At 40.8% G+C, this 17,278-nt stretch overlaps 2 protein-coding genes across 3 annotated transcripts; one reads left to right on the top strand and one right to left on the bottom strand.

The window, feature by feature from the left end:
- Positions 1-1,452: 1,452 nt before the first annotated feature.
- On the bottom strand, positions 1,453-5,193 carry srfbp1 (serum response factor binding protein 1). Of its 2 annotated transcripts, none has more exons than XM_032581202.1 (3): positions 5,065-5,193; positions 3,563-3,976; positions 1,453-3,270 (listed from the first exon to the last, which is right to left on the bottom strand). In XM_032581202.1, the coding sequence occupies exons 2-3, from the start codon at positions 3,974-3,976 to the stop codon at positions 2,044-2,046; spliced, it is 1,641 nt and encodes a 546-aa protein (XP_032437093.1). In that variant the 5' UTR covers positions 5,065-5,193; the 3' UTR covers positions 1,453-2,043. The 2 variants fall into 2 exon arrangements, with proteins under 2 accessions (XP_032437093.1, XP_032437094.1); XM_032581203.1 differs by having other exon boundaries at positions 3,563-3,939; positions 5,065-5,164.
- Positions 5,194-5,370: 177 nt separating this feature from the next.
- On the top strand, positions 5,371-16,261 carry maco1a (macoilin 1a). Its single transcript, XM_032581201.1, has 11 exons — positions 5,371-5,450; positions 7,443-7,584; positions 8,304-8,430; positions 8,521-8,644; positions 8,763-8,941; positions 10,954-11,479; positions 11,608-11,766; positions 13,058-13,240; positions 13,320-13,440; positions 13,565-13,739; positions 14,166-16,261. The coding sequence occupies exons 1-11, from the start codon at positions 5,371-5,373 to the stop codon at positions 14,366-14,368; spliced, it is 2,019 nt and encodes a 672-aa protein (XP_032437092.1). The 3' UTR covers positions 14,369-16,261.
- Positions 16,262-17,278: the final 1,017 nt, after the last annotated feature.

Raw genomic sequence — 17,278 nt, forward strand, 5'->3', positions numbered from 1 at the left:
CTCCGGATATACACAAACGTCAGAGTTAGCCTTCAAAATAAAAGTATCCAAAATATTTATTATTATTATTATTATTATTATTATTATTATTATTGCGTTTGAGAATTTGACAAAATTAAGCACAAAACCAATTCAGTACCAAGTTTTCCAAGTGCGACCATTTTAACGCGGAAGACAAACTTTTTCAGATTGGTGGTGGAAAAACATGTAAATGTCCATATCCAATGATTGATAATTAAAAAAAATTACATATGCCGTTTATGTGTTTCGTTTACAATTAGAAGTTGAGATACTCTTGTTTATAGTTGGGAGAAATTAACAGAAATGTCAGAATTGTCTAAACAACCCCAGCAGCATCAAAATCCAAATGGCTGCCTTACATCACTGTGCACCTCAGATCATTTATGTCTCATTAAATATGTCTTACACAGTCCTCTTTTACTAAATATGGTGCTACAAATTTTTAAAGTTGTGCTAAGAAAAATACATTGCTATTAAGGCTAATTACTATTAGGAAATACTAATACCGGTCACTGTGGAGGTCGATCCTATTTGTGTCTTAATTTGGAACCTGAATAATTAAAATGGTTTTGATGTCATTCCAAGATCCAAGATCCAAGTTCCTTTGAGGTTATAAATAACTTGTAGTGAAATTAGCAAAACTTACACCACACTACTAAAGCCAGTAATGAAGAGACTGTGCTACAGACTACAGTATTAGGAGTTTCCTTTCTATTCTCCTACTTATCGTTTTTGATGGCGATGAAATCGTATATGCTGAGTTATATAATTTGGATTTCAAAGCAATCAAAGTAATTCAAATCAATCACAAGTTTTCGGGGTTTAGCACAACTCAGGTTTGTTCACAGATTCTTCAACGTACTGAGAAAACTCTATTGTCACAGTTAGTATTTGAAATATGTTTCTAAAACAAGATATTGCTAACAAAGCTGGGAGGCCTCTATTAACCGGGAGGTTGTTCAAATGCAGACTGAATGTAGACAACAGGCTGCTGTCAATAACACGTTTACCTTTGTCCAAAGTATGGAGAATGATTTAGTCAGTCAGTGTCTACAATTAGTAACCCATTAATTGTGGTGTGACACAAAAATGGGCTCTTCAAAATGGGGAAAAAAATAGAAATTGTAATCAGCAAAAATGTTTTGCTCTTCATGAGTAACATATACTTACATAGATAATTATCTCCATTACAATAAATCTTTAAAAATCATGGTTATCAGTGAGTCATGTTTTCTTCAAACTATCTTTTTAAACAATATATGTTTAGGCTCATACTCAAAACAATTATTTCAACTTTTTAGAGTAACTCAGTTTAATGGTGTGCTATTACTTCTGCCAGCAGGTGGCGCATCTGAATAAGAGTAAAAAGAGTCAGTAGACATTTCTGCGATTGTCTCATAAATCTCGTAGTTCACAATGAGAAGACAAAGGTTCAAATGATCGAATATTTTATTGAATTAATACAATTCAGTGTAACTTTAAATAAATTCAAAGACACCGCTTAGAATATTTGAAGAAACACAGAGCCACAAGGGTAAAAAAAAAAAAACTCCAAAATTTGCCATTGATTTAAACTTGCCTAATAGCAGGGGCTATTAGGTATTAGCCTCTGTTATTACGCATAAACGAGAAATGGTTAGTTGAGTGAAAGGTTTTCTGCAGTGTATATAAACACGTCACAATATGACAGTTTTATGGAAATGTAAACAGGGAAATAGGTGACCATGTCCATACACATGAAAATCCAAGTTTATTAGAAATTTTCCTTGAAACACAGAGTAGTCATTTTTTGTTTTTAAAGTACTGAGCCGTCATATTCTGACGTCTCAAGCATCTTAAGATTTAAGTTTTATCACTAAAGACAAAGAAGTTCACAACGGCCTCAACACACCGTCTTGAATCTATGCTTGAACAAATGACAAGCGTCTAAGCAATAGACTTCATATCTAGGAGGAACAGAAGATGACCACAACCAAAATACATTCCTGAAGGCTAAATTTATTCAGTTCTAAAACTATTCCTTCAGTCATCATCATCATCAAATTTAATCTTCTTCCCTTGGAATGCCAGGATTTGTCCCTGCTGCTCCTTCCTCTTCTTGCTGGCCTCCCATGATGGATGGAGCGCCGGCTGTGGCGGCTGATGGGAGAGGAAGCCTCCCCCCCTGTTGTCCTTCTGCTTTCGGACGTCTTCGCCTCTTCCTCTTCCAGCAGACCCAGATTCTTTTCTGTTCGACTCGGGGCGTTTGCCGAACTTGGCCCCAGAATTTGAAGTTCTGCTCTCCTGCTTTCTGAACTTTGATTTGCCAGAGCCTCCATCATTTAGACCTCCGACGGTTTTGGAGTTCCCCGGAGCTCCAGGTTTACCCGTCCCTTTCCCTTTGTCGCCACCCCGTCCGCCCTTACCTCCGGCCAGCGACGAGCAGAACACAGACTGAACTGTCATGGGTTTGGGCTTCAACCTGGACTGCAGCTCGTCCAGTTCACTCTGGAGTTTGTCGGATTTCGGGTCGCCCGCATCTTTTTTCCCTTCCCGTTCTTTATCCACCTCCACTTCGCCGCTCGTCTCTTTTTTCTTCTTCTTCTTGAATTTGCTAACTTTCCCTATGAAGAAGTCGTCTTCATCGCTCTCCTCTGACGCGGAGGACTGCTTGTGGAAACGCTCCTCCGTGCTGTCGTCGAAGTACTCTTTCTCTTCGTTGTCCGACGACTCTACGTCGCTCTCTTCCTCATCTGCGCTTTCGAGAGCTAATTCAGGAACAGAATGAAGACGGGAATTCTTCTCTTCGTGTTTACTTTGAGGCTTAGGCTTCATGCTGCTTTTAACTACAGTAGCTTTAGCACTGGTAGACTCTGGCTTCTCTTGCTTGTGAACATCAGAGATAGCAGGTGATTGTACAACTGATGTCTTAGCACTTTTAAGGACATCTGCTCCTTCCTTAATGTCTTCCACTTGTTGGTTCAAAGGATTGTCTTTGTCTTCATCCTCATTTTTCCTGTCCTGTCTTGTGTCTGGTGAAAGCTGGGTGGCTTTTTCTGGTCGCCTCTGGCCTTTCGGGTGCTCCCCCTGTTCTCTGGCCTTGTTGCGCTCCTCTCTGAAGTCTTTGACGGCGGCTCTGATGCTCTCGATCTTCTTCCTGAACTGAGGGTGGCTGGCGATGCGTGCTACGGCTCTGTCTAACATGGTCGACTCGGGGTTTTTGCAAACACGCTCAAAGTTGAGGTTCTTTTGCAAGGCCGTCTTGGTCACCTGTAGTTGTCGGCAAAAAGAAATTAAAACGCCTCTGGTTAGAGCTGCAAAATTAATGATTTGCTTAGGAAAACGTATTGACACCTCATTGTTTGTTTTGCTATAGAAATACATTTTGCTTGGATTTTACTAGGACAGGTGTAAAAGCTACTCTAGCTAGAGGGGACTAACATGCTGGAAGAAAGCTGGAAACAGCAAAGGACTAACAATGAGGCTAAATGCTAACCCCTGACTGTGGAATCAAGCAACACAGAATGTTTCAGGTTTCAGAGTAAGAGCGGGACGGTCGTACCCCGTCTGGAGGGAGCTTCTTCATGCTGTGGACCTCCTCCAGCAGCCTCGCAGCTCTCCTCTGATTCCTCTCCATTTCTGCCTCCTTTCCCTTCTTCTTCTTCAAGGCGACAATCTGACGAGTGAGCTTCCTGATGAGCAGAGCCTTCACCCGCTTCACCTCCTTCCTCATCTTCACCACCTCGTTGTTTAGATTCAGGACATCGGAGGGCTTCTTTTCCTCCGCAGCAGACGACGGTTCTGCTTCCTTTTCACCTCCTGCTTCCTCTTCATCCTTCTCCTCCTCCTCATCATTATTATTATTATCATCTGAGCTTGTGGCTCCTTCCTCTTCGTCGTCCTCCTTGTCTTCTTCTTCCATCTCGTCCTGTACTTGCTCTTCAACAGATGGGAACGTTTTCTCGGTGTTAATCATCTGTCGAAACACAGAGCTAACTGCTTTTTAACAGCTTAAAAACAAACAATTGAAAAAACAAATTTTAGTATGGGAATCCCTTTGACATTTAGATAAATTAATAAAGGCAAAATTATACAAAATTTTACAGCAGGAAAAATTTAGACTTGACCTTTTTATGCTGGATGAAAGACAATTGCAGGTAAATTACCTGCCATTTATTGCAAACACTGAAAAGGGTAGATCATTCACCAGTAACGTGCTTACTAAAGCTTTACAATTTCTACAAATTTGAGCCAGTTTTTGGGATGTTTAAGTGCCTGTTTGTTATATATTTTGTTATATATTTTAGGACAAGTAGTGAAGCATCTCTCCAAGAACTTCAGCTTTGAAAATCTTTGAAACTATTTTCATTTCAAGCCAACATACACAGCCTTGATGCCATTTGATTCTTCTGTTTTTATGCCCCGTTCATTTAAATAGTTTGTTTTTAAACGCAGCTTTTAAGAATTTTAATAGCGTACCTATTGCCCAGCTGCATGAGCACGTAGCTTCCTTTCAAAAGTAAAATTTAGTCAAATAAAAGGTACAGTCAAATTTTGGATTACAAATAAGCATGTAAAATATTACACATTTTTGCATAATTTCCTGATTTTCATTTTTAGATCAGCAGGTGGCACTGCTGAGCTTTCAAATACTCTAGAAGTAAACCTTTTTTTTTTTTTGCAACTGGGTAAAAACTTTACAGCTTTAATAAAAAGCTTCATCTGGCTGCCATATTTGACACAGTGAGCTTCACTGCAGTTTCAATCACTTTAAGTTGATTTTTCAACTTCAAGTTGAAAAATCCACAAATGTACTTTAGCTCGCTTACACCTAGGGCTTCTCTTCTTAAGCTAAAGTAATATAATATGTCTGAAACGGGAAACGTTGACGTTTGGAGGGAAAGGGCTAAGCGAAATACCAAAAAACCAAAACAAACGTGGTTAAGAAAACATGTGAGAAGAAATACTGCGCATACTGGCGTCTACTTTGACTTTTTCTAAGCGTCTTTACGGTGAATAAACCAAACCCAAACGGAAAGTAACGTACGACCTCATGTGACTTACCGTTCAGAAATGAATGTTTTGCACAAACAGATAAAAATTCAAGGGAAACACTTCGACTAGCAGGGAGCGGCCATGTTTCCTACGTCTTCGACGTCGCCGCCGCGACACGTCAAGACGCGAGCAACGCAGCGTGTCGTGAAAGGGGGAGGGCCTTCGGCGGACTGTTTTTATTTATTTCTTTGTTTCATGAGCATAAAACAGCTACAATGGTGGGTAATTGGAACAAGTGGGGATATTAGGATGAGCGGGTGACGTTTCCAGTTCCAGTTACCAGAGCGATATCAACAGAGAATCAACAGGGGGAGGATGAAGCGGCGCAATGCGGACTGCAGCAAACTCCGACGGCCGTTAAAACGGAACCGAATCACCGAGGGTATATATAGCAGGTACAAAAAAAAAAAGGGGGGCTGGAGGGACCTTATTGTATAACAATGGCGTCGCTCTGTATGTGTCAGGACGCGACTGACAGCCTCTGGCTCGTTCGTATTTCAGCCTTTCAGCTGCAATATGAACTGAATGGACGTGCTCGTGTATTTTTCACAGTATCAGGCCCGGGTTAACGGTTTTATAAGCTGGCATGTAGACACGGTGTAAGCCTTTAAAAAAAAATAAAATAAAAAAAAAGATTTCTGATCAAATTTGAATTAGTGCTTGAATAACTCCACGAGCGCCATTAATAATAAATTACACCCCGAGGAAATGTTTCCGGTTAAAATAGGAAAATGCTCTGGAACTTTGTGAGGAAAGCTGTAATGACGGAGGCGCTCGTTTTGAAATCACATGTGCTTTGTCTGGCAGAGGGGGGGGCGGCTCAGTTTAAACGTATGAATGAAACAATGTCTTATTTTTCAGCCGATTTAATTTAACTTGTTGCAACTCAAACAGCCGGCCGGCCCCTTTGGTTGATTGGTAGCAATCCACACAAAATGGAAAGCAGCTGTGCTGGCCAACATGTCCAGACATGACCCACACTCATCATATGGGAGAGCTTAAACCATACAGTGGCTTTCAGTCCGCTTCTCCAGGGCCTATCCTGGGTTTTGTCTGAGTTCAAATTGAGAAATAACTTTAAATTTGCTTTGGGAGTGTAGAATTGTTCAACACAGATCCGTAGTAAAATGTATAGATGTGATTTTCAGGCGATTATCATCCAACCATCTTGAGTGTTTGCTGGTGCTCCTGGAACTATTGCACATTTAGTCGTGTCACAAACAGAAACGTTGGTATATTTGATTGGATGCAATGAAATATGCATCCAATATACAATAATATGGCATTCAAATTTGGCATTCAAATCCTTTTTAAGAATAAACCTGGAAATTGTGACATGCCTGTGTATTAAACCCCTTTGAAATAGAAGCCAGTGCCTTCAGAAGTCATTGGCTTCTATAATTATAGTAAATAATTATACTATAATTATAGTATAGTTATTAACATAGTATAGTAACAAATTTTAAAAAATAAATTTAACTGTCATTTAAATATGTATTTATCTATGTATTTATTTGAGCAGACAAAAGGTAAAAACAGAATAAATACGACAAATTGACCTGCCAATTTTACACAAATTGCTCCAAAAGAGCAGGTTAAATAACAATTAACTCTGTTATTTATACATTATTAACAACAATTGCAATTTTGTGACTTTGACCTACACATACTATTCAACATACTTTAAAATCTGTTGTTTATTAAGCTGATTTATATTTGTACTCTGAGCCCATCATTTAATTCATTCTATATATTTACCCAACACACTGGTTTGAAAGACACTTTTTGGTTGTTCTTTTCATTTCCTTTTGCTCTTAAATGATTATTTCCCTCTCTCTGTCGCAAAACATTGTTGGATATTGCATATCAAATAGTCATAAAAACGCCTATTGTCCTTCACATTCCTCTCAGGGGACACCACAAACGTGTTGCCTTACTTGCAAAATGCTATATACTACAGAAAACTTAACAGCGCACCTCACCATGAATACATCTTCCCCACTGTGAAACACGGTGGTGGAAGAATCATGCTGTCAGTGAGCTGGATTTTTTTTTTTTTTTTTAATTGCTTTTAAACACAGACAAGAAAAGTTTAGATCTGTAGTCCCTGAGCAGGTGAATTAATAAAGCTGTCTAATATCATTAAAAAAAATCCATTGAAAGTCTACAAATACCCTAATTGCAATCACTGTACAAGGTGATAAAATTACAACAAGAAAAATGGTAAGTAGTTGCTGTTGGTCTACCTACTAAAGTCAAGCTAAAATACATTTGTATTAACTAGTGTGGAAAAGTTCAAGCGGAACAAATAATTGTTACTAGGCTCTGTTTCCATAAGACGCCTGGTTTTCTTACCTCCCCTTTAACTCGTTGCCTCGTTCCCGCAGCACGTTCCTGTACCTGAAGTTTCTGGTGGTGTGGGTGTTGGTTCTGCTGGCTGACTTTGTGCTGGAGTTCAGGTTCGAGTACCTGTGGCCTTTCTGGCTTTTCATCCGAAGCGTCTACGACTCCTTCAGATATCAGGGTCTGGTAAGAGCCTGTCTGTGTTCCCTCTGTGCATAGAGTTCCTGCGGGAGGTATGGAATATGGTCAAGTATTGTGCAAGTCAGAATATTTGTGGAAGAACATGGGAATTAGTAGCGGCCTTTCCATTGACCATAAACTTGCATAAACCAGAATTGCGAAAATAAATTTAATGGAAACAATGCAATTTAACAATTTTCAATTAAAAGCCTTTTGCGCTAAGATGAGGTGGTTTTTCAGCTGTATCGACATTGGTGTATTTCACAAAACTACAATGGAAACACTTTTTTCACATCACAAGTCGAGATCAACAACCGGCCGTTACTACTGGCAGAAAAGATGAAGAAGATGACGAGAAGTGGAAGGAGGACGACTGCGTGGCGTGCTTTTTAATAACTTATCACGTGAACAAACATATTCTCAGGTAATTTTAATTTAGTGGAAACGACTGCAAAATTGTTTCAACATTAAAAAATTGCTAATCAACATTAGCGGAATATCAACAAGGTTTGCTTGTAATGGAAACGCAGCTAGTGTTCCATCTATCCATCCATCCCTTGGTTTTTGTAGGTATTTAAAACTTTGCCAACGTAGAAATACCTCCAGTAAAGTCTTAGTCACGTGTGGTATCAATTTAAGATTAGGAGCTCAGTAAAAGTATGGAATTTGGACTTGGAAAATGTAGTAGCATCTAATTTTCTGTTTTTGTCCCCCCCTCCATTTAGGCATTCTCTGTTTTCTTCGTCTGCGTGGCGTTTACATCGGACATCATATGCCTCCTCTTCATCCCCGTCCAGTGGTTGTTTTTTGCAGCCAGCACCTACGTATGGGTCCAGTATGTGTGGCACACAGGTTAGCCAAAAAATGTCTCAGTCGGTTTCACGTTTTCTCGTGTTCCTCACCTGTGATGTGGCTGCTTTAACGTCGCTCTCTTTCACCCAGAGAGAGGAGTCTGTCTACCCACCGTTTCGCTCTGGATTCTGTTTGTGTACATCGAAGCTGCCATACGGTTCAAAGATCTGAAGAATTTTCACGTAGATCTCTGTCGACCCTTCGCCGCCCACTGGTAAGCATCATTCAGTCAAAGCAGTTTCCTTAAGCACACATTGCCGTGTAAAAGTGTTCCCTTCCCTTGCTTTGGTGTCTGTGGAACCAAAAGGCCGTCTCGTAATTATTCCTCCTAGTATCGGCTATCCAGTGGTGACCCTGGGCTTCGGCTTCAAAAGCTACGTTAGCTATAAGATGCGCCTGAGGAAACAGAAGGAGGTGCAGAAGGAAAACGAGTTCTACATGCAGCTCCTACAGCAGGCTCTACCGCCGGAGCAACAGATGCTGCAGAGGCAGGAGCGAGAAGCAGAAGAAGGTTAGTCTTACACTGGCTTGCAGAAATCAAAACAACAGGTTTTTCTGCATCGGAATGATCTACTAAAGAACAAATTAATGTTCATAAAAGTGTCCAATTAAACCTCCTCACCATGTTCAAGAATTACAGCGAGGTAAAACTGTTTTTAAGCATTACTATTTCACCCGTTTCACTGTTTTTTACGGAGGATTCTCTTAAGATTTACAATGTCTTCATTCTCTTTGGTGACCATCATTTTTGCTTAATGTGGATTGAAATTAATCAAGAGAACCACACTGAGCCCCACTGGTCCTTTGTCCAGTGTAAATGCTCCCATGAAAGACGATGACGTGTTCCAGACGGTGGAGTCTGGTAGTCTTCCACGTTGCCTGTTACGCAAACCGCGCCACTGTAAACGGTTTTGAATGGTCTGACGTGACACTTGGGTGCCTCACTCCTTCCTTAAATATGCAAGGAACTGAATGGCATTCATCATTTGGTTTGGCAGGACACTGCACCCAAAGGACGTCCACTCATATGCCTTTCTGTGACTCTTCCCGTCTCTCTATATCTGTTGGCCCAGTGGCCACTTCTGTCTGACAACGTCCTGTTTAAAGCCTCACAATGTCGTGGTACTAGTGGTCAGCTGTTGGGCATCGTATTGATCTCATAATGTGAACGGAGTGCTGAGGAGGACTGCATAATTCTTTTTCCTCGAGGAAATGTTCAAATATGAATCTTGATGCCCGTTGTGAAGTTTGCAGTTAAGCTCCTTGCTAGAGAAGAGCAAGTTGTAAAAAAAAGTACCAAAACACTCAACAACTGGACATGTACCTTATAAAATTTAGAGAAGGTTACATTAAGTTCACCTGTATCAGAGAGCGGTTTAACCCGATAAAATACACTGGTCACGCCTGTGTTTGTGTACCCTTCGAGTTTTCCAGACTAGACCTTCTAGTGTTTATTGGGCCTGTGTAGACTGGCTGGAAAATATAAACTTCGTCGTCTCAACCTCCTTGTAGGTATCTCATTTTGCCTCGTGTGTGTTTCTGGCGTCACAAACTATTTTTGTTCCTAAGCTATGACGCTACGTAAGAATTCCAGACTCTTCCTGTTGTCGCCTGCTATGCCCAGCTGGTGACCCAAAAACCCAAGAGATCCTTTGCACAATGGCAGAAGAAGGCATTAGCTTATTGAAACACAAAAAGTGGCACATTAAAACACTGCATCAGGGTGTCCATATCCTTAAAAACTCTTAGATTCGTTTCGGCCTATCTAAAACTAAGGCCTTTAACTTTGTTGACTTGATCACAAGTCTTAAATTTTGTCTTAACATGACTATTCTGTGTGTTTAGTTTTTTTTCCTCTCTGGACTTTTCTGTCAGGCAAAGGTTTGAGTAGCACTCAGACATCTCCATTGTGTTCTGTAACTTGACATGATTGTGGCTACAGCTAACATACCCTTGCCAGCTAGCTTTTTTTTTTTTTTTTTTTGTTTGCATCTATCATGGGAAAGGGCAAATTTATCACCAGCTGGCTGGATGACATTTTTACATTTCTGTGGAGATATAGGTCTTGAATTTCATTTATAAAGGTCTTAAAAAGTCTTCATTATTTGAGTTGGAGAAACCAGCAGAAACCCCGACCTTTTTAATTTTCAGTCAGCTTACTTTCTAATAATTTTTCCCATTGCTGTGTGAATTAAGATCAGAAAAACAATGACTAACATCGTTATTCAAAAAATAGTTATGTAGAGTTAAGTTTGACAGATTTCAAATTTTTCTGTTCATTTGGCTATTTAATGACTAAACTTTAAGTTGATTTTTGTTATCCAGTACTTTCTTCCCTTTAAGAGAAATGCTAACCAAAGGAAGCAAGGACTTTTCCGTTAATATCTGCTTGTATCAACCAATCAAGGTCATGATTTAGCTGTTGTTTGTGGCCAAATATGTTTCAAGTTGTCCGGCAGTTAAATCTCCTTAGTAATGTTTATGTCTAGCCTGTTAACTCACCATGTGCTCGTTCTCACCCAGCTGCCTTATCCAAGGGGATCTCCGAGGTAGAACCCACAGTCATCACCCAAAACGGAGCGCCGCCCGGGAAGAAAAGCTCCTCGGTCACATTACCGGAGCTGGAGTACCGCGAGAAAGGGAAGGACAGTACGGCGAAAGAGCGAGAGGGCAAAAAACAGAACACGGTGGGAATCAATAACAACAGTATTATACACGCACTGGACTCCAAACTGCAGGAGGCAGAATTTATCGAGAACTACGTCGGGACAAAGAGACTGAACAACGACCTGGCGGGGGAGAACGCGCTCGCCGACGGGAGCGCGCACATGTCAGCGAAAGAGGAAACGGGGGGGACGGGGAAGAACTACAAAAACGCCGGCACCAACTCTTCCCCGCGGAACCACAGCTCCACGAACGGCAGCCTTCCGTCGGGCTCCTCGGCCGGCAAGAACGAGAAGAAGCAGAAGGGGTCGGGGAAAGGCCAGAGGGACCCGGTGGAGAACTGCATCCCTAATAACCAGCTGGGGAAGCCGGACACTCTAATCCGGTAAGACTCACTCTCTCACCACGTTAAAACGAATTCAGACTCTCATATTCTCCACTTAAATAACCAAATCAGTGGCGGGGTTTGGGGGATGAAAACCTGTCTGTTAATGAAGTTCTATGTTCTCCCAGGCTGGAGCAGGACGTGAAGCGCCTGAAGGCAGACCTGCAGGCCAACCGGCAGCTGGAGTCGGAGCTGCGCAGCCAGCTCTCCTCGCTGAGCAGCCAGGACCGTAGCCTCCGCTCTGAACTGGGCCAGCTGCGACAGGACAACGAGCTGCTGCAGAACAAGTGAGGAGGAAGAACTTTACCCACAAAAGTTGGGGTTTGTGTTGTAGTTCCATCAGATTGTTAATCTGATGTGTAATTTTACAGTTTACGCCACAAGTTGCAATATCTTCTACGGCACAGGTGTCAAACTCCAGTCCTCAAGGGCTGCTGTCCTGCAGTTTTTAGATGTGCCACAGGTACAAAACACTGGAATGAAATGGCTTAATTACCTCCTCGTGTAGATCAGTTCTCCAGAGCCTTGCTAATGACCTAATTATTCTATTCAGGTGTGGTGCAGCAGAGGCACATCTAATAGTTGCAGGACAGCGGCCCTTGAGGTCTGGAGTTTGACACCCCTGTTCTACGGGGATTTTATGTTGTTGGACAAACAGAAAGCAGTGCAGAGTTGTGAAGTGACTGGAAAATGAATGGAGTGGTGGGGTTCAGATTCAAACACAGCAACAATTCAAAACAGAAAACTAGAGGTGGGCATTTATCATATTCAGGGTTTTCCCTCCTTTTATTATAAGCCTGGCAGGCCACCAGGCTTTACTTGTGCCCTCACCAGGCTTAGCATTGTTAATTTATCTTAATTTTTTTTTAATTATTGCCTTTTTTTAAAACTTTATAGTTAGTATTTAGGTATTAATCTTCCAGTCTTCCAAAAATGCATAACTATAAAGTATTTTCAAATTTCCTGTCAACTTTAAAAAAAAATTAACTCAAAAACATGGCGGCCGGCTGGATGACTGCCCTAGCACCAGGCTTAGCACGTTTTCTGGAGGAAACCCTGGTCTCATTTATTGGGATACATTTTTTAGAAGAACTTAGATTTATTGTTGTCTCAATAAATTTCAATTAATAATGTTTAAAATCTCCCAAAATGGACGCAAATCACACTTATGTGACTGGTGTGCTAAAGAAGCACAAATGTTACAAATGGTAACATGCAAGAGCAGTTTGTGTGTTTGTGTGTCATGCAGTCACAGCCATACTGTTGCCTAAAAATAAGTAATAAATAGTTCTTATTGTCACTTTCACCATTATCACACCAGTACAACAAAATATTGTGATAAAACTTGAAGTCCATATTGCCCAAATGTAAAAAAAAAATTAAAAAGGAACAAAACGGACCTTTTTGACTTCATTTGTGCAATTTTATTATTATTTTTTTTTAATTTTTGTTGCATGGCCCCAAGTCTCCATAATTGTAATTTGACAAAATCAGAAAAATCTCAGGAAGTATGAAGCACTACAAGGCACTGCAAGTTAGAAGCGATGCACAAGCTGACGATACCTCCCTGCCCTTTAGGCTCCAAAGTGCCGTCCAGGCCAAGCAGAAGGACAAGCAGACCATATCCCAGCTGGAGAAGAGGCTGAAGGCTGAGCAGGAGGCCCGAGCTGCGGCTGAGAAACAGCTGGCCGAGGAGAGAAAGAGGAAGAAGATGGAGGAGGCCACCGCGGCCAGAGCGGTAGCTTTAGCCGCCGCTACCAGGTGCCTCTTTTTGTTTCTTTTGGTCACAAAACGGCTGTTTCAGACCTTTAAAATAACATTGTCCTCATCTGTCCGCCAGGGTGGAGTCAACCGATTCTCTCCGAGGACGTATCAGAGAGCTGGAGACGGAATGCAAGAAGCTCAGCATGGACATGAAGCTCAAGGAGGAGCAGATTAGGGATCTGGAGGGGAAGTGTCAGGTGAGATTGTTTACTGTAAAAATACGTCTATATCCAGCATCAGACGCTTTTGTTTTGTAAATCAGAACTGTAAGATGTGCACAGTGAACGTCACCTTCATGCCCCATTTCCTGTCGCACTCCAGGAGCTGCGCAAGTACAAGGAGAACGAGAAGGACACGGAGGTGCTGATGTCTGCGCTGTCCGCCATGCAGGAGAAGACCCAGCATCTGGAGAACAGCCTCAGCGCCGAGACCCGCATCAAACTGGACCTGTTCTCCGCTCTGGGAGATGCCAAGAGGCAGCTGGAGATAGCACAAGGTATCCCAACAAATAAATGAAGAAAATGTGTACTTTTAGTCATGAACAAATGAGCACAACTGAACAAGTTTATAAGATTAAATAACCTAACTTCCAACTAGGGCTGAAACGATTAATCACGATTAGTCGATTAATTTAAATAATCGTCAGCTAATTTAGCAATCAATTAATCGTTAGCTGGAGGCCTCTTGCTGAAAGAACAGAACAGCATAGGAGCAGTAATTAAGATAAAACTTAAGGATACCCAGTGGCGCACTCTGCTGGACGGCAGCCAAACTACAACACAGAAAGAAGATGTAAGCGGATGATATTAGTCAATCGGTTGGAACTCATTTTAATCTCGTAAACCTTTAATCCCTTTTATAATGACTTTGTTTTGCATAGAAAAACAGCTGTGAACAACTTTATCCGTTTCCTGCTACACAGGCCAGATCCACCAGAGGGAGCAGGAGATCATGGAGCTGAAGCAGAAGATAGCAGAGGTCATGGCAGTGATGCCCAGCCTGTCCTACTCGTCGGACGGCAGCAACCTGAGCCCAGTCACCCCGCACTACTCCTCCAAGTTCATGGACAATAGTCCCTCCTCCCTGGACCCCAACGCCTCGGTCTACCAGCCAATGAAAAAGTGACTCTCTTGTTTTTCGTCAGACAGAACGTTTCCCTTTTTCCTCGTTTTACCGTCTCTGCTGGTTTGGGTTCTTTTAAAGTTTACCAGCCTTTACCAGCGCCCCTGCCCCCCGAAACCCTCTTGACAAGATTTTGCACTTAGCACACGCAGACACACAAAGTCCCTCCATTTTCTTCTAAAGAGTTTTCTCTACTTTGTTCAAAGGAGGGTTCGGTTTTATTACGAGAACTCTTATTTCACAAGGGTTGCATACAATTTGTCGGCCAAATGTCTACAGGTGAGCCATCACACATCGCTTCATGTCAGTACCCCTTTCCAGCGTGACCACTTTTCTTCACAACCAGGTGTCTAATTGATCAAAATCAAACTCCTTTTGGGTTTCAAACGATGGCTTAAAAGAGACGGAAGGCATGGTTTTTAGTTCTGTTCCTCCGAGGCTCTCCTGTAAAGTAAAGTAAAAGACCCGCTAGAAGTACATGAATGTAAAACAGTTCATGTTTGGATATATCTGCGTTTAACTTAAATCCGTGATTGTTTCGTGATGTTTCGGTTCAGTTCGACAATGTGCGTATATCTGAAACCGTGCTATTGAATTCTGTCGTTCTCGAGATACGGTATTGTCTCCTTTATACTGGAATATTGGCTTCTCCAGGATAATCAGCAAGTGGAAGAATTAGACGTAGGAAGCGTCACCCCTTCGGAAGACAACTGCTCAATTAGGCCTAGGCACTGCCAAAAACGTTGACGTTAAGCTTCCCTCGCCACGAACACCGTTCCCTCTTACTTCTGGACCAAATTAGGACACATTAGGCCATGTCACTCACCAGATTCAATGATGTCGAGGTAACTGCTCGGTTACCATAATTTGCAGACGTATCAGTGCCTTGCGGAAACCACTTGCTTAGCAATCCTGGGATATTAGCATCTCACTTTGAAGTCACACTTCTCTCTCTCTCTCTCTCTGCCTCCAACATGTCTAGATTTTATTTGAGTGCTTAAAAAAGAGCATTTTCAAGAAGTCAGTATTCAAAGGAAGAAAAAAAAAAAACCGTATGATCATTGCAGCTAGATGACAGCAGTTTAGCAGACTTAAAGGGAAAAAAAAAAAAAACACTGGACGTGGGCTTAATATGCCAAACGCCAACCCAAACTGATTGTCTCTTATCATGCCCTCAAGCCGGCATCTTGTTTACAACAATGTACATTGAACTTACTGGGGAATGTTTTTTTTCCTTTTGCTTATTTAATTTCCGTTCTTAAGTGCCAAGTGTTGATGTTCGGTTCCCATCCGTACTTTGATTGATGTAGCTAGCATAATGTTGGCAGCAGCGTGCTGTTCTTTTTTTTTATGTCATTAGAACATATTTGGATGGTGTTGTGTTTACATGGTTCTGGGCTGATCACAGTGAAGCAGCAGGTGGTCAGTTGGACACATTGTGTTAATTCACATTTTATTTATTTACTTTTATATATTTTTTTTTTAAAATGACATTTCCCATCATACACTGTTTTATTTTCTGTATTTTTTGATGATTTTTTTTTTTTTTTTTTTAGACCAGGAAGAATTCTGTGAATATTTTTGTGTAAAAGGGAAAAAGGTTACCCCTGAACCATTTTGACCACCCTGTGTTGTCACGTCGCCTATGTTAAAAGGAAAAAAAAAAGAAAAATAGTATCATTTGTGGATCGCTCTTGCATTGTAACTTAAGTTCTCGAGTTGCTTTTACAAGTTTGTGTAGAAGGAAGTGAAAAGGTATAAAAAAAAAAAGTGCTTTGTTTTATCTTTTTATTGTTCTGCCATGTTTTATTTTATTCACTCAAAGTAATGGTGGCTGTGTCACGGTTCACTTTGAGCCTCACCATTAAAGAAAGTCTTGCTGGTGGCGTTGCAAGATGCGGAGTCTCGTTTGCCCTTTTGTGTTGAACTTCTAATACTGACCACTAGAGGGTGACACTGAGTTTTACATCGAGTGTTAACACTAAGTTTTACTAGACAGTTAAAAGAATTAGAAAATGTGACTTAAATATTATCAATATTGTCTTTTAGTATTATCATATTTTCTGATATCAACATCTACTCGGGTCTAGACCACTTTTATGAGGAGAGGAGGGGTAAAATAGTCATAATGGATTGCAACAAACACCCAACTTTAAAATTAATTCAATTAGTTGCTCATTTGATGTATTATTTGAAATTACATGTCTTTAAATTTTTAGGAATTTAGTTAAGTAGTATATGATAAGTAATTGTTTATTTAATGAACAGCAGCACTTTTATACCTCCATTAAAACATATGTGCTTCTTGAGTTCTCAATGGTTACTGGCAAAGACAAGCATGTAGCCTGCAAAAAAAAGAAAAAAAGATTCATGGTCTTAAATGTTTTGGGATATGGGAAAATTTTTGTTTTTCATAATCCAAACTTATTCAGGAAGTCTGGAAACAAACTGGTGATAGTCTTGTTTGCCAGTCTGAGCACTATTCAAAAGTCAAATGAAACGACAACATGGCTCAGTATATAATAGAAAATTTTCGCCTTAGAAATACAAACTGTCCAGATCTTAACCTCACCCAGGATCTCTGATTTCTCAAGCTAAATTGCAGAAGTAATGAAGAGGAAGCAGCAATGTAAATATTGACCCGTTGTATAAAAGTGATGCATTTGCTAAAAAAGAAAGTGAACTCAGTAAATGTTTTTAACTTCTATCCATAACTAAAATAGGTTAATACTTTAATTCAATTCTCATTGAATTCAATGAGAAAGTGTGTCCAAACTTTTGGTCTGAACTGAGTACAGACCAAACGTTTGGACACACAGTTGTGTCCAAACTTTTGGTCTGTACTGTATATATATATATGTGTGTGTGTGTGTAAATATAGCCCTTAGAATGGCGGCAAAAAATTTTTTTTAA

Source organism: Xiphophorus hellerii, chromosome 13, assembly GCF_003331165.1.
Source record: "Xiphophorus hellerii strain 12219 chromosome 13, Xiphophorus_hellerii-4.1, whole genome shotgun sequence".
In the NCBI taxonomy this organism is placed as follows: Eukaryota; Metazoa; Chordata; class Actinopteri; order Cyprinodontiformes; family Poeciliidae; genus Xiphophorus; species Xiphophorus hellerii.

Coding starts and splice junctions, on each gene's coding strand:
- srfbp1 (XM_032581202.1), bottom strand. CDS start 3,976: ATGATTAACACCGAGAAAACGTTCCCATCTGTTGAAGAGCAAGTACAG. Junction 3,271..3,562: donor AGAAGCTCCCTCCAGACGGG/GTACGACCGTCC, acceptor CGACAACTACAG/GTGACCAAGACGGCCTTGCA.
- maco1a (XM_032581201.1), top strand. CDS start 5,371: ATGAAGCGGCGCAATGCGGACTGCAGCAAACTCCGACGGCCGTTAAAA. Junction 11,480..11,607: donor AAGCCGGACACTCTAATCCG/GTAAGACTCACT, acceptor ATGTTCTCCCAG/GCTGGAGCAGGACGTGAAGC. Junction 13,241..13,319: donor GCTTTAGCCGCCGCTACCAG/GTGCCTCTTTTT, acceptor TCTGTCCGCCAG/GGTGGAGTCAACCGATTCTC.